The sequence below is a fragment of the Ictalurus punctatus genome, chromosome 3 (assembly GCF_001660625.3).
Source record: "Ictalurus punctatus breed USDA103 chromosome 3, Coco_2.0, whole genome shotgun sequence".
NCBI classification, from domain to species: Eukaryota; Metazoa; Chordata; class Actinopteri; order Siluriformes; family Ictaluridae; genus Ictalurus; species Ictalurus punctatus.
Genome location: NC_030418.2, coordinates 7,751,849 through 7,773,220, shown reverse-complemented (window position 1 = coordinate 7,773,220; position 21,372 = coordinate 7,751,849). Strand labels below are relative to the sequence as shown.

The 21,372-nt window shown below is 41.3% G+C and overlaps 1 protein-coding gene across 7 annotated transcripts in view; it reads left to right on the top strand.

Annotated features, from left to right (window-relative positions):
* LOC108263492 (arginyl-tRNA--protein transferase 1) overlaps window positions 1–21,372 on the top strand; it is a 95,062-nt gene that overhangs the window by 6,724 nt on the left and 66,966 nt on the right. For 5 of the 7 annotated variants that reach the window (XM_047154356.2, XM_047154354.2, XM_047154353.2 and 2 more), the window contains exons 5-7: window positions 426–521; window positions 3,363–3,569; window positions 10,099–10,313. In XM_047154356.2, the coding sequence (XP_047010312.1) occupies window positions 426–521; window positions 3,363–3,569; window positions 10,099–10,313 (518 nt within the window). Of the gene's footprint in view, window positions 1–425; window positions 522–3,362; window positions 3,570–10,098; window positions 10,314–16,863; window positions 16,993–21,372 lie in introns of all 7 variants that reach the window. The other 2 variants (XM_047154351.2, XM_017464316.3) reach the window with 2 other exon arrangements.

Sequence of the window (21,372 nt, the reverse complement as noted above, 5' to 3'; positions counted from 1 at the left end):
TTTTACGAATACTAGGAACGCAGTCTTTTAAAAAAATTGTGTTTCGTTATATATCAAACCTGATGGTTGGTTTAGTGGCAGATTTAGAAATATGATGTGATATGACATGATTCACTGACTGCGATCTGGATATTTTCCGCTTTTCAACCGTATTTCCAGTGTAAACCTGAAATTATCTTGGGAATTCAATTAACAGTTCATCAATTGGTTGAGGTCAGAAAGTATTGGCACTTGTATGGAAAATAGCAGATTTTTTTTTCTTGATTTATGGGATTCTTGATTAAGGTTGAGTGTTTGTATGAGCTTTTTTTTAATATTGTTTTATAACTGATACCCCAAATTATAGTCTTAGGAAATGGTTTTGGAGCAGGTCTTTCCTACAGGTGTGTTGAGAAGTCAATTTGTTTCTGGTAATGCAATCTTAGGTCTGTTTGACATCCCTGGCTTCCTAAAGCCTCTCGCTTCATCTCTTCAGCGGACAGTGGCTATAGCTGTTGGAATATCCAAGACATTTTTCTCAGGTGCGCTTCCCGTGCTGTGCCCTGCTGGAACACCATTTCCTCCTGTCATCATTTAGATCTTTTTGCTTCATAAAGGGTTTTGTTTATTATAGTACATTTTTGTGTTCATAGAGCTGCCTGGAAGATATAAAAAAGGATCAGTGGGTAGAATTTTCCCAGGGAAAAGAGAGATGGTGCAGACATTATTGAACTGGAGTACCAGAGATTGATGATAATGTAGATTGTCTAATTCTGTCACAGTATAGTAGTTGTTTTACATGCACATAACCTTTCATGTCTCCAAAGAGAAACTTTCATCATACATGTTATCATACTGCATGTTTTTTTTTTTTTTCTACCAAAAGAAATCACAAATTTATATCAAACAGCTGGCTAAGTAAATCCCACCTAGCATTTTACGTATGTTGTTTGGGACTGTTTAGCCAATGGGGGGTGACTAATAACAACTTGGAAACAAAAGTATAGTGGTTATATATCAAGTTTGTTATAATACGAGTTCTTACAATCACTGTAGTGTTTGCATCTTGGTGGTGGTATCTTCAGGATTATTCAATGAGCAACCTCCTCCCTCAATGTTTCATTGATGAGCCCCACTGCGTCTCCAGAGGGTTCATCAGTGAGACCTGGCACTCCAGGACCTGGTGTCCTTTTGGCCCCGTTCAAACCTCGCATTAACATACATCCTGGGTGATCCGATCATAAATAAACATCCCTAAATACAGGTGTGAACAGCATCCAGTGTGTCTCGGAGACAGATTGTGAACTGATCACTCAGGCCATCTTCGGTGGTGGTTTGGAATGCATTTGAGCACATAATATTTGTAATGTGAATGCAAAAGCTTCTGGATGCATCCCGAACAGCAACAAAGAACCGGCTAATCAGCTGCTTCCTTGCTCTATCCTGAAATACATCATCATTGCGAGACTGATTGGAAATCGTATTGAACGGTAGTGTTCTCCACGATAATGATGTATGAAATCCAATCACAAACGGTCTTTGGAGACTCTTTAAGAATGCCAGGTGTAAACGGTTATGTGTTTCAGCTGTTCACTTGTGATTGGATTACTCGAGATGGTTGTTAATGCCAGGTGTGAACAGGGCCTTTGATGCCAAATGCCCAGGAGAAGTCTTTCCTCTTCATCCAGAGCCACTGGCTGTTGAGCTGCTGGAGAAGCTTTTGATGGCTTCCCGATGAGCCTGGGCTAATACTCCCAACTCTTTTAGAAGCCTAGTCGTTGACACTCTTCTTGTTGATCTCTTCTAGACAGATCCTGACTATCGTTCAGTGTCCACTGTGAGCTCGGCATACTTAAGCCTTTTGCGCTCATACACAGTGTCGTCCCAGGGCTCTGTATGCTTTATGATGTACATAAGGAGCAAAGAGAAGGACCACAGTACAAGGTCTGGCCTGAAGTTTGTTGAGGTGATCTTAAGCGGGAATCAAAGCTTGTGGCCCATGTCGGTCAGCATCTTTCATTCCTGTGCCGCACCCAGCTACCTGGTCTCTAATATACTCTAGGTGTGAAGACTTAGAATCAGAATTCTGGCCTTCCCTGACAAATGTTAGGGATGTTACTAAGGTAGTTTACATGAGGCAGTAGTAGGTAGTGTGTTGTTGTGCATTCATTGTGTTTCCAGCATTGCATGTGAGCACTTTGTTGTACTGGTCTTGTGTCAGGCTTGTCTTGCACCCAAGTAGAAAGTCATTCATTGTTGTTGGGGATGGGCATAGATAGCATGTTTGCTGTTAGTCATACTATTTGTTGAGGTTTTTGGGACATCATATGTGGCTCTAATGATGAAAATTGTTTTAAATTTGAACTTTGTTTTAAATCTAAATGATCTAAATACAGGTCTTTCCTAGAATTCCTTCTCTTCTCTACTCCCTCCCATCTCATCCATTGCCCCTGCCTTGCCTGGGCAACAGCCTTTATGTACATTGTAAGTTGCTCTTTTTGATGCACTTCCTCCACCAGAAGGCTGAGGTCTTCCCTCCCAGACAGCACTTGGCCAACAATGTATTTGTGCTGGTGTGTGACCTTTGCCTGCTGGGTTGCCTCTGCTAGTTTTGACACCCCCTTAGGTGACAAGGTGGCCAAAGCTGTGGCTGTAAGTAGCTCACAAGTCTCGGTCAGCATCATCTCCAGCCTTACCTTGGTGCACTTGTGCTCCTCTTCTAGACTGGAAAGGTTTAGCTGTTAGAGCCCGGTGCTGCATAGGCACCTGGGTAGACCTAGCCGTTTTCTCATATTTGAACTGATCTTTCTCTCTAGCTTGTCAAGCTTTGTGATTGGTGCTGCTTAGATAGTTAGTGGCCACATGAGTTGGGGCTAGAGTGCAAAATGCAGGCACCAGAGCTTCAGATTGCTGGAGAGCATGATGCTAACAGTTCTCTCAAGGCCACTGATGGTGTCCTGCCTGAGCTGCTCTATTTGCTCTGTGTCTTTAAGAGATGCGCCCTACCAACGTCCCAGGCTCATGATGGGCTTCTTGGTCACCACTCGAATTGGTTCATGGTCGATATGGAAACGTTGCTCTAATCTTTCCTGTGCAAATGGAAATGCTTCTGGATTTACTTGGTTTGATCTTCATCCGAGCAAATTCTGTAATTTACCTCAAGCTTTCTCAGAAGTCGCATGGTACTGGTTGTAGAGAATGTTGCCAGATTGTCCATGAAAATAAGCATGAAAAAAATTACAGACCTTATTTTCTGCTCCACTAATTGCATAGTAGTTGTATTTTTAATTTTTAAAAAAAAATGTGTTTAGGTATACAGATATAAAGCTATATTGATTTCTGTCAAACTGATATTGATATTAATGCTGAGTATCGATGTGTAGGTGAGCGGATGGACTCCATGTTTGGAGAAGGAGGGGAAGTTCCTCCGGTAGATCCTGGAAAAATCCAGCACTCTCAAGTGGAGTGTCCCATCATCCCCAGCAGCCCTGAGAACGACAACGATTCCAGACCATCAACATCAGAGACTTCAAGAGAGGAAACTGTGTCATCATCAGCAGGGAAGAGCCCACGCCTCATGCCTAAACCAGGTGAGTGTCACAACATGTAAACGTGTAGTAGAAAAGAAAGGGGAAAAAACCAAACATTGCTTCAGTTTATAAAAACACACACATTGTGTTATTATTTTTTACTCTGTAAAATTCATGGTAACTAGATTAGATTTCCGAAAGAGACAGAATGACAGAATTTCTCCAAAACGTTGTGAGTTGTGAGGCCCCCCCATGAATGTGTTTGCTGTGTTATATTGCTGTAAAAAATAAAATAAAAAAGAATCAGGAAGTACCTAAAAAGTGGAACGAGAAAATCCATATCAGGATTCTACAAATCCTACAGGGGGCAACAGATACTCAGAAATGCATGAGTGCACGAGGTAACTTCTTCCTGTCAGTCTGCACCAAACTCATGTTTGCATTATTACAGTATCAACACTTTAAAAAAACAAAAAAAAAAAAAAAAAAACAAAAATCATAAAGCTCTATAACACAGGTCAGGTGTCAGAGATTTGACCCTCCGTAAAAGTCAAATTAGAAATCTGATTCTAGAAAAAAACTCTTTCAGGCTTCTGCATCGCTGAATGATTTACTGCCAAGAATATGACTGAATGAAATGTAGTACTTCCACACCTCACTGAAATGAGCAGCTCAGGAATGTTCCGGAAACAGCAAAGATTTAGAGATGCTCCCTGAAGGAGGAGAAAGAGCTCCTTTCTGTATCCCCCCCTCTCTGAAACGGAAAACACCTGGTGACAAATTTACGGTAACAGACTTTATGAGCACCTTTACGACTTTATTACCCTGAACACAGATGGAGTTAAGTGATTGATATTACACAGGTTTTCTACGTGAGCAGGAATTTCTCTGAGAGTGTCTGGATATGCGTTTGTGTGCACACACACTCCATAGAGGAAATGAATAAGTCTTGTACAGCAAGTTTTGAAGTTTATTAATGGTTGTGAGCAAGAAATAAATTGGCTTCAAATATTGCGTAAGTATGGGGCCGCGACTAAAGAAAAAGAAAGTTGTCACAGTTACGGGCCTCGTTTATTATTATTTATTATTATTATTATTATTATTATTATTATTATTAATAATAATATTATGGCTTGTACTTTATTTTAAAGCTTGTTTTTATGTTGGGGTGCATTTTAATAAATTTTTTTTAGCCAGCGTTGTAGCTCCAAACAAAATTACTGCGAGTAAGGTAATACTTTATATTTCAAGCTTCTTGTGCTAATATTTGAAATGTTTCAGATTTTGTTGTTTGTGAAATTCAAAATTGAGCAGTTTTCTTCTGGGTTGTTGTCTTGTCTTGTCAAGGCTTCAATGGGATTTATGGTCATGGGACTGGGACTGATTCTGATTTCACTGAACCATTGTTGTGGTCATTTCAGATGTATGTTTTGGTTCATTGTCCTGTTGGAAAAATCCAACCCCAACCCAGTTGTTGCTTTTTGCCAAAGATGGTCAGATTTTCATTTAAAATCTCCTGGTACTCGTAAGAAGGTTCCCCTGTGCCTTTAGAGGAAAAACAGCCCATACATCTCAGATCCTCCACCATACTTACCAGTGTCAATTAGAATGTATTTATTTATTGTTTTTAATAACAATCCTTCTATTTACTCTTTTTAATCTGCGTGTTTAAGTCTATTTTTGTTTCATTGGACCGTAAAATCCAGTTCCCTAAAGTTCCAGTAGCGTTTATTGAACTCCGGGTGCTTCCATTTATGGTTCTATGACTTTCTTCTGGCACGCTTTCCAACTGTGGTCTGTTGACCATGCAGGTGGTGTGTATTTGTAGATTTGGAGGCTTGGTTAGCCCAAAATGCTGCCCTCTTTTGCAAATCTCCACTTGAGACCATGGGAGAGTTTTGCCTCCTAAGTAGGGTTGTGTGATGCGGTGATGTATCTTCACAAGTCGATATACCTTCACAAATTATGGCACAGTCTCGCACACATTCACACATTATGGACAGTATGGAAATGCCAATCAACACTTGTCTTAGGACTGGGGGAGGAAACTAGAATACCCTGAGGAAATCGCCGTAGCACAGGGAGAACCCTCAACCCCAGAGCTGCGAGGCAAACATGCTAACCGCTAAGCCACCGTGCGATGCCATGAATGAAATTTTTAGCTAGAATCATCTTTTAAGCTTTTTTAAATGCTATGCTGCTATATTGGAGAATCGTTCCCAAACCTATATATCATGTCCCGTATCACATACCATAGAAATGGTTTTGCGAATCTTGATATATGTATTTTTTTTTTTTGTCATATCGCTCACTCCTACTCCTAATCCTCCTCAGTATGCCTGGCAGGAAAACACATGCGTGTCCTCTCCCAGGCTGCGTCATCACAGCTTCACTTCTTGTTTTATCAGTGGATGTGGGCATGTTCATGGTTGTAGATATAGACATTGCTCGATTTATTTTATTCTGTAATCTTCCATTCTCTAAGGTGGCGAACGCATAAGGAAAGTTGGCCTCATATTTCTGTCGTATTTAGAAATATGACGTATATACGTCAGTGAAACAGGAAGTCACTGTCTTCTGACATTTCTCATATTTTCAGTTACTTAAACGCAAAGCAACAAAGGTTTTTCAGAACTAGGGTGCCAATATTTTTTGGACCTGACTCATATATTTGTAATATATATAAAATATATGCGCTGCTCGACACAGATTATTTGGCGTGTGTGTGTATGTGTTTATAATCCAGAGTAAGACCTTCTAGTTATTGCTTCTAGTAAGTTCTTCACTTCCTGTGTTTTTCTTGTCCTGTAAAATATCGTGCCAGAAATATCACTCATCCAGAAATGCTTTGGCTCTCCACACTTCATACTGTTTACACCACACTAACCCCTCAGGAGGAGGATGTTTCTAAGTATTTTATTTGTTTCTTCTGTCTATTGGAAAGAGTGTACCATGTTGCAATGGTGCATGTTTCTTAATGATCTTAACTTTTTTTTAGCAAGTGAATTACATATACATATATTCACACATGGTTCACATGGCCAAAGATAGTCCTGGGTCTTTATGATGTGTTAATGGCTCAAGAGGGAGAATCTGTCTTCAGGAGGAACAAATCTGTCTGGCTTTATTGCCTCCCTGTACATTGTGTGTCTCGTGGGAGATGTTCATGTTTGCACATTTTTGTCCATTTTTACAAAACGCTTAACAATTTCAAACCTTCATAACGGTCAGCTCACATGCTAGACGCCATTTGTCGTGTCGGAAGCGGATCCACAATGAAGAAACGACCCGTTTTGTCCCTGCTAGCGTGTGCGCGCGCGGTCAAGTTTGTAGCTCTAAAGCGGCCAGGGGCGTCAAGCAGACAGTAACAGGGCCCAGGCCTCAGCTCTGGAAGTGGCCCAGCATCTGCTCTGCTTCTCCTGCTCGTGTTTACTCTTCTTTACAGGAATAAAAAAAATAGTCCAGCGAGTCGCACGTCCCCGTGCCGTGTTTATAACGTCCGTTGGAAAGCTTCCTCTTCTTATTTAGCCGTTTGAATTTATTAACAGGAAAAGAATGAAGGTGGACAAATGTTGCGAGGAAAAACGAATCGCCATCTAAGCTGATAACTCGCCGTCATCTGTCGATTTCTTTTCATTTAGAAAAGAAAATTCCCAACTGCGTTTTTATTAAAAAAAATAAATAAAAATTTAAAGGACTATATCAAAAGCTTAAGCAAAGCTGGCTACAGTTTATGGCCTTGAGTGAATAATAAACAGCATATTTGTTACTGTCAAAATGCTGTGGATGGTTCAGATATTTCTGGGTTTTTGTAGAGTTTCAGTTTTGTAACACATTTAAGACTAGCACGTCAATGATCGCGTTAGTCCAGTGCTTACTTGTCCATTTCACCATGATTTGTTCCCGACAAGTTCTGAACTGTTTTTAGAAAACTGTTTCTTTCATACATACTGTGTGTTGAGCAGCATTTGGGTTTCATTCTTCCGACTCGCTCCGTCTCGCTCTTGGCAGATGACTGGGCCGGCAGTGGGTATGTGGGCAGTTGGCATGGGGCCAGGCAGGAAACGGCCTTGCTTTCCTTATTGCTCTAAACAGGATGTCAGTGTGTAAACTTTTGCTCTCAGGGTCTGGCTTCAGCCCAGAAAAGATGGGAGGAGGAGGAGGAGGAGTGCACATCAGTGTACAACTCACTGTAAAATCAATTGAGGAAAGCCTCTTTCCATCCGCACACATCGTGTCAATTTTTGCCGAAAACATTAGTAGGAGTTGAATTTCAGCATTCCTAGAAAACTATTAATATGGAATGTTCTTAGAGTTAAGTGCAAAGGTTAACTGCAACCACTGCCAAGTGTGTTGGATGATACGACAGTTTAAACTACTATCAGTAATAATACTGGCACAGTTGGTGTGTGGTGAATATTAATCTCAGGCCCTTACTCTAATCGCCTTTATTGATGATTTTTTTTTCTCCTGTCCTCACACAGTCCAGGAATACCCGAGTTTTCATCCAGGGAGCCCCAGGCCTGAGCAAAGGCCTCCTCCCTGCTTCTATTTAAACCTGAGAGGTCTGGGGAGGGAAAAAGCCCTGCAAAAAGCAGCAGGAGCCAGTGAACAGAGTGCATGTTGTTTTACAGCCTCGGCTACGATGATGTCATGTTGTCGAAGGACGGGAAAATGAGTTCCATCTCCACAGAAGGACCAAATCCCGTTATTCACTACAGTGAGCTAGAAGCCTCCTTCAGCGATGGAGAGACGACTTTGCAGATTACACACATGCATGCACACCATGTGGCTTCCATATGCATACACATAGACCATCTTGCAATACTTTCAGAAATTTCTGGAAGAACTATAAGAAAAGTTGTCCCCCCCCCCCCCTTTCTTTCTTTTAAACACGCAAGTATAGGCATGCATTCCCGTAGCCCTGCAGCTACCCAGCACATAGCAATTGGAAACATGCTCTCACACCCAGCAAAATGGCTCCAAATGTAGAATTCACGCAGTATCTGCTGTCCATTATAGCGTTTTTCCTTTGGCCATAATATCCTCAATTTCAAACTGTTTTGGGGGGGAGACACCTACTTGGATTGTAAGTCAGTGTGCAAAAGGTGGTATAAATCTCTCCACTGCCAAACTGCAGTAAAGAGGCTTTCTACAAGGATCGTCTTTGTCAAAGATCCTTATGTAAAGTTGTTTTCTGTAAAGTTCCTTTCTGTAATGTTATTTTTTCTGTAAAGCTCCTTTCTGTAAAGCTCCTTTCTGTAATGCTTATTTTTTCTGTAAAGCTCCTTTCTGCAAAGCTCCTTTCTGTAAAGTTGCTTTTTGTCAAGCCCTTTTCTATAAAGTTATTTATGTAAAGCTGCTTTCGGTGAAGTTCCTTTTTGTCAAGCTCCTTTCTATAAAGCCCCTTTCTGTAGAGTAGCTTTCTTTCAAAGATCCTTTTTGTAAAGCTCTTTCCTGTAATGTTTTTTTTTTTTTTTTTTTTTTTTTTCCTATAAAGCTACTTTTTGGTAAAGTGCCTTTTTTGTAAAACTACTTTCTGCGAAGTTCCTTTCTGTAAAGATGCTTTTTGTAAAGTTCTTTTCTGAACTACAAAAAAAAAAAAAAAATTCATACATTGAAAATAGTGAAAAAGCTCACAACTTGACATAGAATTTGTCCAACAAGCATCACAGCCTTGACTTGGATTCGGCAGATTACACAGCTAAACATTTTATTGTTTAGTTCAGGCATATAACTGTTTTTCCTGTGCAGTGACTCCTGAAGCCATCACCAGTTCACCATTTAATTTACGTAGCCTGATTGTGAAGGAGAGTGATAAACAGTGGTGTTAAAAAACGATATAGATGCAAAACACTGTAACCTTATGATTTGATGCTGTTTAACCACGTGCACACTATACATGCCACTTTTCTCTGTGTGCGTTTACTTGTAGCATGAGGAGCAGCTACGATTGTTAGCTTAATAACGGCACAGTTTGGGGGTGTATCGTACTGGGCTATGACTATGACTGCTATAACACCCATGACCGTTCAGACAACAGCAACTGGGCCCCCGAGTCCTGATTGGTCAGAGCTACAGTATATGGTGCGAACGCATTATTTCTTGTCACAAATAATCCTTTCAGAACCATTTGTTAATGATCGAATTGCTTCTACTTAAGAGCATTGCATTCATAAAAACGAGGACGTTGTAATTTAAATCTGGAAGTCTGATTTGTAGGTGTTTGGCGAGTGTGCACTTTTTGTTTCATTTTGATTGAATGTTTTTTGACCAGTTTATTATATTTGGTATTGAGAAACCCAATACTACACCTAGCATTGCTATCGAGGTTGTAAAATTGGTATTCAAATATATTAAATGATCCTGCTCCTGGTTATTTCAGTCAGAGGTATGAAATTGAGGGAAATGGTGCAATTATCCTGGATTGTCCAAGTAAATACATTACTACTTCGATAGATGGAAAAGAGGCCATGCAGGCTTTCCCTTCTTCTTGAAGCATGTAATAAGTTCCCTCTTGGCTTGGTACACTAGTGATGCTAATGATGATGAAAGATGAATCTTCTCTGTTTTGTTTCTGCTGACTCAGGCGTGGGAGCGGATCCAGGCAAACCTCCATGTCGCAAAGCGAAGGATATCCGGAAAGAGCGACGACTACAAAAGGAGCAACAGAAGCAGCAAGATGGCGGATGCACTTTAACAAACCTGACGCCTGCTCCAGCAACCCCATCATCTGGGCAACCCAAACCGTTAGAAGAATTTATCACCGACTCGCTGCCTGATGAGCCTCTTCATCGTTTCGAGGTTAGAAATTGTCAAGATGTGGTTTTAAATCATTTTGAACAAATCAAGTAAAAGATTGCAGAAGTAAAAGTTTTTGCAGTTGGTTGGGTGAGATCAGCTTGTCAGAGCTTGTCTTTGCTAGAAACCACAGTGTATCGTCTTCCTTTTGTCCCTTGAGACATTAATCCAGATTTTCCTCTCAGTTAACCAGTCTGCTTGAGTTGAGCCCTCTGACAGAGGTCATTCGGTTTTCCTAAGTAGATCGCAGGACATTGGTAAGTGGCCTCTTTTCAGCAAGGGTACCGTGTGCTTTTTTTTTTTGTCTGCTTTGCTTCAAGCCATTTACTTATTTCATCCATAAAGCATTCGCTCTAGCACACAAGGCGAAAAAACCAGCACCGGCTTTCCGGCGCGTGTTTGACATGTGGTAACTGTGTGCTGTTAAAGTGCAGTCCCTCCTGTGCGTTAGTATCAACCTATCATTCGGAAACGGAGGAGTTTCTGCTTGCATGTGATATATCGCACACTTCCTCTGCAGGCTACTTCTCACTTCATCATCGCGCAGTTTGGGAATGCTGTCTGAGGCCATTAAACATTTGAGGGGGGCAGGGGGGCGGTGAACGAACGGGACGTGCAGCACCAGTTTCTTAATGAGATGTTTACTCGGGTTCAATCAACCCCACTCCAAATGCGATTTATCATACACCACATGCTGCTTGCGATAAACCGAGTGCTCACAAACACAAATTAGAGGCATTTTGTTTCAAATTAAAAAAAAAAAGAAAGTATTATGTATTTATTTATTTATTTTTACAAATTTCACTGACGCGTTTCTCAGTGCAACTGACCTTTTGATAAAATCGCAGTAAGAGGAGGAGAGCCAACAGAGGTTGTATATGTGAGAGAGACCTCAATGGAAAAGGTCACCGATTTTTCAGAAATGTTCATTAATATCATCTCATCCCAAATGGATGAGATTGGCAGGGATTAGGTTCATTACAGGGTTTTGACTCCAGATTGGAATCACGTCAGCCTCGTCTTTTATAGTTTGGAGCGACATGAGGCCAGGGTTTTGATTGCCGTTTGGTCCGTTATCCTTGCACTGTGTCAACGTTAAGAGGCTGAAACCTGGGACACAAAAAATTCCAGACATATTCCAGCAAAAACCTGGTCATTTGTCACTGAGCTATTAAACAGAAGTTACTGATTTGACTTTTTCCTCTTTAGAAAAACTCTTAAATGTTAGGTGATTCAATATAAGGACTATAAACCGTTGCTTTGCACAAATCCGAATATTTCACTTGCGTCTAATATTACATTTAATAATATTATATAATGTCTTCTGAGTCATAAACATTTAAAAAGTCCATAATTTACCGCCTCTGCAACTCCTGCACTGCCCCTCAGCTACCTTTGTGTTTCTTTGCCTGGCTCTCTTTAAAGAAACACTGAATGGCTAAAACGGCTGCAATTGGATCAAGGATCCAGTATTTTCAGGATAACGGTTTTTATGATACGAGCTCAATCTTAATACAAACCTGATAATAAGATTGTTCACATTTTCTAGATGCAGCAAGCAGAGGTGAGACTACGAACAGATTTTACATCTAAAGTGAAAAACCTTTGAACCTTGAAGCATTATCTTGAGGTAAAAACAATCCCATGAATGAGATGCTACAGAATAAAATTCATGCTATGACCTACAACCTCCTCGAGGGGGCAGTGTAAGTACAGTGAAAGCTTCCTTCACAGCCTACTTCTTTATAAATGCTGGCTTTTCACATTCCCTGAGCCTTTCCGATGCTGTTAGTGTTTATGAGGATGATGCTTGCTGTGTCTTGGTTACTCCTTGTATTCTCAATCAACCACCAAATATTGCAAAACAAACAGCCAGGCCACTTGAAAGATACTACTTGTGTGCATCTCAAGTAAAAGTTGCTAATCTTTTGAAAGCAAATGTAGTAGTTTCCCCCCCATATTCATACAGGAATCTAAGGAAAGGCCAAACAAAATAAATCTTATACCGGTTTCCTTTTAGATCCCAGCATGAAGACTTGAGAAGAATAAGCACTTCATCCAACACAAACATGACAAGAAGGACTAATAATTAGAAGCTGGTTTGCTAGTCGAGTAAATATTTTAGCAGGACTACTGGAGTTCAAAAAGTTGTCTTTTGTTAAAATGACATCATCTAATAATATAGGGGGGTAGGGGTGTTAAGCCAAAGTGCGCTAACATTTTGAACATAGCGATGCTACCTTTTGTCAATCTATTCTTTTTTCCAGTCAGTTCAATCTTCAAACTGGTGAAAAAATGACTACTTTTACCTCCAATTTCTGGATGCTTCCCACAGACAACACAGTACACTTTCTGATTTGACTCATTTTGTTCCCTTGCTGCGCCAGCTTTTGAAATCCATCCATTTTCTGTACCGCTTATCCTATGCAGGGTCGCGGAGGACACCCTGGCCAGTGTGCCACCCCATCGCAGTGCACAGTCGCACACTCTCACACACCCATTCAAACACTGTGGACAAATTAGAGATGCCAAACTTTGGACTAGGGGAAAAATTCTTTTCTGCTTCTTTTTGTCAGTATTGATCGTAATTCTGATTTATTCCTGTTGTCTGCTCTCGAAACTGTACAGGTGCTGCCTCTTTTAACTAGCAGCACTCCAGTACTAATAGAAATACTACTACTAAGTGCCAAAACAGAAGATAATTCGCTCTGTCGTCGGGAGATCGCGAGTTCGAATCCCAATGATGCCACAGCCATCCGAGGCAGCGATTCAAAGAGGACAGAACTGGCCATGCTCTCTGGGTGGAAGGGACGATCTCGCCACTGTCAGTCAGAGTGACACAAACCAATCGTGGGCGTGTGTGAGCTGATGTATGTGGAAGAGGGCAGATAGCACTTTCCTCCGAGCATGTTATGCTGCCATGTGAATAGAAAAGATGCTGTTATGTGATGATGTTGTGGAAGAGCCAGCTACTGTGTGGGAATTGGCAAATGACCAAAATTTGGAGGAAAGTTGGAAAAACAAATAGAGCAATAACAGCTAAGCGAAATTAATAGCTTGCTCAAGTCCAACACACAAGTGGCTTTTGCTTTCAAAAGTACTGACGAGATTTACAAGGTATTGTCTTTACAGATAAACTATATGGCCAAAAAGTTTGTGGACACCTGACCCTTGCATTCATGTGGGCTTTTAGAACATCCCATTCCAGATTTAGTTCCCCTTTGCTATTATTGTAATGTCCACTCTATTGGGAAGGCTTTCCAGACAGCTTTCCAGTTTAACCCAAAGGTGTTCAGTAGGGTTGAGGTCAGGGCTCTGTGAAGATCACTTGAATTCTTCCACAACAACATTGGCAAACCATGCCTTCTTGGAGCTCAATTTGTGCACAGGGTCACTGCCATGCTGGGACATGTTTTGGCCCTTTAGTTCCAGTGAAGGGAAATTGTAAAGCTACAGCATGCAAAGACATTCTGTACAGTTGTGTGCTTCCAACTTTGTGGTAACCGTTGAGGAAAGCCGACATACACATCTCACAAAAGTGAGTACACCCCTCACATTTTTGTAAATATTTGATTATATCTTTTCATGTGACAACACTGAAGAAATGACACTTTGCTACAATGTAAAGTAGTGAGTGTACAGCTTGTGTAACAGTGTAAATTTGCTGTCCCCTCAAAATAACTCAACACACAGCCATTAATGTCTAAACCGCTGGCAACAAAAGTGAGTACACCCCTAAGTGAAAACGTCCAAATTGGGCCCAATTAGCCATTTCCCCTCCCCGGTGTCATGTGACTTGTTAGTGTTACAAGGTCTCAAGTGTGAATGGGGAGCAGGTGTGTTAAATTTGGTGTCATCGCTCTCACACTCCCTCATACTGGTCACTGGAAGTTCAACAGGGCACCTCATGGCAAAGAACTCTCTGAGGAATGCTGAAAAAGAATTGTTGCTCTACATAAAGATGGCCTAGGCTATAAGAAGATTGCCAAGACCCTGACACTGAGCTGCAGCACGGTGGTCAAGACCATACAGTGGTTTAACAGGACAGGTTCCACTCAGAACAGGCCTCGCCATGGTCGACCAAAGAAGTTGAGTGCATGTGCTCAGCGTCATATCCAGAGGTTGTCGTTGGGAAATAGACGTATGAGTGCTGCCAGCATTGCTGCAGAGGTTGAAGGTGTGGGGGGTCAGCCTGTCAGTGCTCAGACCATACGCATCAAATTGGTCTGCATGGCTGTCGTCCCAGAAGGAAGCCTCTTCTAAAGATGATGCACAAGACAGCCCGCATACAATTTGCTACAGACAAGCAGACTAAGGACATGGATTACTGGAACCATGTCCTGTGGTCTGATGAGATCAAGATAAACTTATTTGGTTCAGATGGTGTCAAGCACGTGTGGAGGCAACCAGTCTCCAAAGACAAGTGTGTCTTGCCTACAGTCAAGCATGGTGGTGGGAGTGTCATGGTCTGGGGCTGCATGAGTGCTGCCGGCACTGGAGAGCTACAGTTCATTGAGGGAACCATGAATGCCAACATGTACTGTGACATACTGAAGCAGCGCATCATCCCCTCCCTTCGGAGACTGGGCCGCAGGGCAGTATTCCAGCATGATAATGACCCCAAACACACCTCCAAGACGACCACTGCCTTGCTAAAGAAGCTGAGGGTGAAGGTGATTGACTGGCCAAGCATGTCTCCAGACCTAAACCCTACTGAGCATCTGTGGGGCATCCTCAAACGGATGGTGGAGGAGCTCAAGGTCTCTAACATCCACCAGCTCCGTGATGTCGTCGTGGAGGAGTGGAAGAGGACTCCAGTGGCAACCTGTGGAGCTCTGGTGAACTCCATGCTCAAGAGGGTTAAGGCAGTGCTGGGAAAATAATGGTAGCCACACAAAATATTGACACTTTGGGCCCAATTTGGACATTTTCACTTAGGGGTGTACCCACTTTTGTTGCCAGCGGTTTAGACATTAATGGCTGTGTGTTGAGTTATTTTGAGGGGACAGCAGATTTACACTGTTACACAAGCTGTACACTCACTACTTTACATTGTAGCAAAGTGTCATTTCTTCAGTGTTGTCACATGTAAATATATAACTAAATATTTACAAAAATGTGAGGGGTGTACTCACTTTTGTGAGATACTGTATGGGTGTGATAGTCAGGTGTCCACAAACATCTTTGGCGATGTAGTGTACTGTATGTAGTCACAGAGAAGGGATTACTGCACAGAGCAGCTCTTAGTAAAACTAAATTGACATCAAACACACAAAATTAAAATGGTCTCATAATAATGTGCGGCGTGCGGATTAGACATTGATAGTTCTGGGTGCTGGACTACTGATTTGTCTGCCCGTGTGATTATATAAATAATGCATCATTTGTTTTCTTGAAGTGATTATCTTTGAACAAAGTAGAAAATTTGTAGCGTTTCCTAACCGCTATAATGACAACAATAAAGCCTATGAAATAAGTTTATATATACTAGTTTCGCATTGCAAGCAATTTCTCTTAAATATTTTCTTAATCACTGTCAGATTATGGGTTTGTGTTTTATGTGCTGGTTGGTCATAACATTTCTAAAGCGTATAAATATTTAATAGGTCATGAATGTTCATCATAAAGTAAAATGTAGGCTAGTTAAATCGTGACTTTGCTTGTTCTCACCTAACCAACTCTGAAACCAAAATCTGTTGGAGTGTACTGATACGATGGGGTCCAAAATTCTGAGACCACAGTGAAAATCTGCAATTTTCATTATTTAAATGTAAGCAAATTTGTGATGTTGTCCATGTTGACTCCTTTGTACAAAAGCTCAGATTTTTATCATTGTTTGTTTGTTTTTTTTTTAATGTTTTTTTTTTTTTTTTTTTTTTTTTAAAAGGTAAGAGTCTTCTCACTTCTATTGAAGAACGTGTTCAGACTACACTCTGATGGATTTGATCTAACGTGGATCATCAGGTTTTACACCAACCTGTGGAGCATGTCCACAGCTTTTCATTCAAGTTGTTGTTTATAGTATCATTTGTAATAAAAAAATTTTTTTATGTTAAATTAAAACAGAATAGAATGCCAAGCAGAAGCATTTTCACTAGTGGGCCCAGGCTTTTGCACCCCTCTTTTATTCATATATATATTTATTTATTAGTGTTTTTAAATTATATTCTGTTACTATCTTTTTTTATTTTGCTAAATATTGTGTACTTGTATCAAATTTTCTGTATTTGATCATAGATCTGTTGTGTATTTTGAGATGAGATTCACACTGAGTTGCTAGTTTATCAGGTACACCTACCATGGGCACTTGGACACACAAAAAAAAACCCAGTTACTCTCACTAACTGGACCACCCTTGACCACATATTATATATATGTATTGGGCAGGTGTACTTTATAACCCGGCAACTCTGTGTATTTTTTAATTAGTTTGAGAAATATTTATGTTCTTAATATGCTTTTCATGTCTCACTTAAACCAGCCTTTCTCTGTTGATAATGCACCTGAATTTTTTTCCCTTGGTAACCTCCTCGTGAACGTCCTCTTTTTGAAGGTGAGGCTAGTGCGCTCCATGCCACCGAGTCCACAGTTCAAAGCTTCTTTCGATGCCTCTTACCAAGTGTACAAACTCTACCAGATGGTTGTTCACCACGACCCACCCGATAAGCCTAGTGAGAGCCAGGTCAGAGGTCACACAGCTTCTATGAGGCACTGGGGTGGGACTCTGGGTTGACACTTGTGGCTGAGCGTACATGACATGGCCTTCCTCAAGATTTCATCTTTAGGTACAGTCGTTAATAAATCTTTGGTAGCGGTGCATAAAGACGACTGGACGGGAAGTGGTATCAGAGTGGACACATGATACATTTAGACGATAGCTCACCAGGCAAATGGAAGCTCCAGCATGCTGGCCAATCCCATGTTTTGGTTGATTGGACTCCTCAATTGACTTGGCTAAAAAGTTCTAGCTAATGTAATGCAGTAACTTCTAGATCACTTTGATGGATATGAAATGTGTTGTTCCGTTCTCGCATCACATGTAAGTCCTGGTTTCATTCACAACACGAGGTGACTGCGTGTAGTAAGCAGGTGAGTTATATGACAGCTTTGTGTTCGTCAGTGTTTCCATATAGCTGTGTGTTTCGGGTTGTGAAAAGAACATTCGTCAGGAGTGCACACCAATCAGGACGCCTCATAAAAATATGAATTGTACTGTAAAAACTGTATATTCAGAGCATCAGGCGGTGGTATTCGGAAGCAGGTGCTGCAGTTACAGCATTGAGTTGCGTGGTACTCCCCTTGAAGCCCATTACATTTAAACATACCAAATTAAGAATAGGGTCCCCGACATCCTCCCCTCCCCCAAAATCCATCAGGTAACTGAATTAAAACATAATGGCCAAAATCCGCTTGTCCTGGACACACAGTCTAGTGATTTGGCCCCCATGTATAATCTTGAATATGTTCCTCCATTCACTTAAGCACCTTCAGCATCTCTTCTGAGCGGTGGAAAATTTCTGCCACTTTTAAGAAATACAGTAAGATGACGTAATTTCAAAGTACGGCATGGGTTTTAACGTGCAAGAAATTGTCCAAAATTTGGCCGATCGAAATGAATTTTGGAAAGCCCCGAACTTTCATAGTCTTTAGCGAAGAGTCAGAGGATCTTAACTCTCCATTGGACAAGGGGGCTGGCAGTAAACAGCACATTTGTTATTGCTGTCCATTCAAATAGAGAAAGTGACATTTTGCCCAGGATGAGGATGGTGCTGTTTGTAGTGTGGCTTCGTTTGAGGAAGATGATCCTGAATTTCATCATCTAAGGGGGAAACATTGATGTGAAAGCAGTGATTCCAGGCTTTGGAATTTTTCTAAGAGACTGTAGAACTCTAGGGAAGATAAACAGTGCATTGTATATAAATGTCTATGTTCATCCATCAGTTCAACAGCATGTAGAGTTGCATTAAGAAGATGAAACAGTGAAGAAGTTTCACTATTTATAAGTTACTTGTATGGTTTCCATCGACACTAGCCAGTCTCCGTGGAGGTGTGTTTAGTAGTTTGGATGCTTCATTTATGGAGCGATTTTAGTAGGAATACCTGTACACCTGCTCATTCGTGCAAATATCCAATCATTTAATTGTAAGGCTGCAGCACGGTGCGTGAAATCATACACATACAGGTCAATCAAACAGCAGAATGGAGAAATATGTTGTCTCGGTGACTCCGGTGCCAGAAGGGCTGGTTTAAAACTACTGTTCGTCTTGGATTTTCATACTCAGCAGTCTCTGGAGTTTACACAAAATGGTATGAAAACCAAAAAAAACCCACTCAGTGAGAGGAAGTTCTGCAGGTGAAAATTCTAGAGTGGTATGAGCCGACAGGAATGCAACAGTAACTCAAATAAACACTCTCTACAACTGTGGTGAGCAGAAAAGCATCTCAGAACCCACTAAATGTCAAACCTTGAGCTAGATGGGCTGCAACAGCAAAAGACCACATCAGGTTCCACCCTTGTCATGAGGAGTCTACACAGGCTCACCCAAACTGGACCGTTTGGAGGGGAAAAAAGACCAGAGGGTGAGTTTGTGTCCACAGTAACTTGAGTTTTGAGGCAGCAACACCACCGCTGCACCACCGTGCCACCCATTTTACGTATCACTTCATTTGCAGCGAGGCCTTTGAATTCAGTTTATAGTGTAGGTTTATCAGTGATGCGGGGCCTGTGGGGGGAAAAAAACCCAAAAGAAGTTGGTGAATTGGGGAATTTGACAACTTGAGCTAAGGTGAAAAAGATGCGGGGAAAGTACTGAAAAGAAATAAAAGCTAGACACGTAAAGTACCCAGACGTTAATAAGCCGAGCGTTTAAACAGAAGTGAGATGGAATAATCTGTTCAAACAAATCGGATATGAGGCAAAGCTGAGGCTAGGGGAAAGGGATTGAGCTCGGTGCTGCTTGTGAATGTACGTGCGCGAGAGAGAATGAATAGAGTCTTCAGAAAGGAGTGGACATGTAAGAGAGGAGGAAGGAAATGAGAAAACCGCTCCCATACGTAGTGCGTACGCAGTGTTTCTACAGGTGTCTCGGTAAAATTGGGCGGTTGTTAGTCATGAACTGCTTGGCCTCTGGAGCAGGTATTTTACCTCCATGCCTTTCACTGGCTGTAAGAATAAACAGCAGTCTTCTGTCTGCTTATGCCCACGTGCAGACAAGCTTCATCCACAGTTTAGCTGTGTAAATTTTCCTCTGTTCAAGAAGCCGCTGATGTCATTTTCCTTTTAGCTGCACTTAAACCACCGGGAAAGCAAATTCTTCTCCATGATCGTGAGGTGGCTGTATTCTAACCTTGAGTTTTCTCTTAGATGCAGATGGATGGGGCACTAAGTAGGTCATATTTTCAGGTCTGATTTGTAGTTTTCTCTGATGTCTTTTTCCGTTCCTTGGGGATTTTCTAACCCTCAAACCAGAGTTAAGTCATTTTCCCCTCACTGTACCCTATACTGAACCTTTTATTTTCCTCTTATCATGGACGACCGCTACAATTTTTGTCTTTCATGCGTTTATGTTATGAAGTCATCTGTTATAAAGTACAGTGTTGTTCGTGGCAATACACTCAAGTTGGATACCAAAGATGGACACCATTTGGAAAAACGTCTGGACAGGTCGTTAGCTACAGGCCACTTTACGTCAGGGACGTACAGTACTAGCACATACAGAAGTGCTTCAGATTTGCTCACAACCATTTTGATAGGATAGTGACAATAATTTAAAGTGCACCTATTGTGTTTTTTCAAATATTACCATTCAGGTAGTGTGTTCTAGAGCTGTTTGTGAATGTAAAAAGTCTGCAAAGTTTCAAAAATCAAAGTGCATGACAAATTGAGTTATTGACTCTCTAAAGAAGGAACCGATTCTGAACAGCTGAAACGAGTCGTTAGTAATTCCAGGGCTCCAGGCAAAAAAAAAAAAAAAATCAATCTAGGAGCCATTGGCTCCTAAACCCAAAATAATTAGGCGCCAAAATATAGTGATGTCATATGACATATGATGATATGATTGTTAGACGGCTACCTCACACTGCCTTTTCTTTCCCCTCTGTACTCTCTGCCTTTGCTTACTCTGCCTCCCATAGTTTACACAATGTATTCTTTACATACACAATATGTGCAACATTCAGTATATCATATTATAATAATGAGTCTTTATTGATCACATGTACATTACAGTACAGTGAAATTCTTTTCTTTGCATATGCCAGGTTGTTAGGAAGTTGGGGTCAGACATGATATAGCACCCCTGGAGCAGAGAGGGTTAAGGGCCTTGCTCAAGGACCCAACAGAGGCAGCTTGGCAGTGCTGGGGCTTGAAACCCCGACCTTCCGATTAATAACCCAGAGCCTTAACCACCAAGCCACCACTGCCCCATATTGAATCATATTACCGTAAATACTTAAATGTCCAGTCATTTGTTTCTTTTTTTTTTCTTCACTTTTTTATTCAACTATGTACAATTAGTTGTTTCCTGCTTATTCAGGCTCAGAGTCATGTAGATTGCAGTGAATTTTATTTTCCATTCCCTCATCTCTTTTTCTGCGACTTTATCACTAGCACGTTGCTCTGCTTTCACGGTTGGGGTGGCACGAGGGGCAGACCTAGCAACGACACAATCCCTGGCGTTCTTATGTTTTTTACTGTCGCCGCCATGCTTCTTCACGGTTTCTTTTTTAAAATGACTCGAACCGGTAATGAACTCTGTTTTACCAGCAATATCTTGTCCTGCTTTAGCACAAAAGGTGCAGTACATTTTCCCATTGTCATAACGTAACCAGGGGAACTCTTGCAGCCAAGCTGATTTAAACGGTCTTGTCGGGATGGGAGCCGCAGGGACGGGAGAAGACGACTCGACTCGCTGCGCTTGGCTGTCATCATCTGTAAAAGATTGCACACCGATTGAAACGGGCTGGGATGACTCAAACGTCACTTGAGAACTTTCACTGGTCGAGTTGGTCTCAACATCGTCGGCATCTGATGTAGAGGAGACAGGGTTTGGACGGGCAGGGA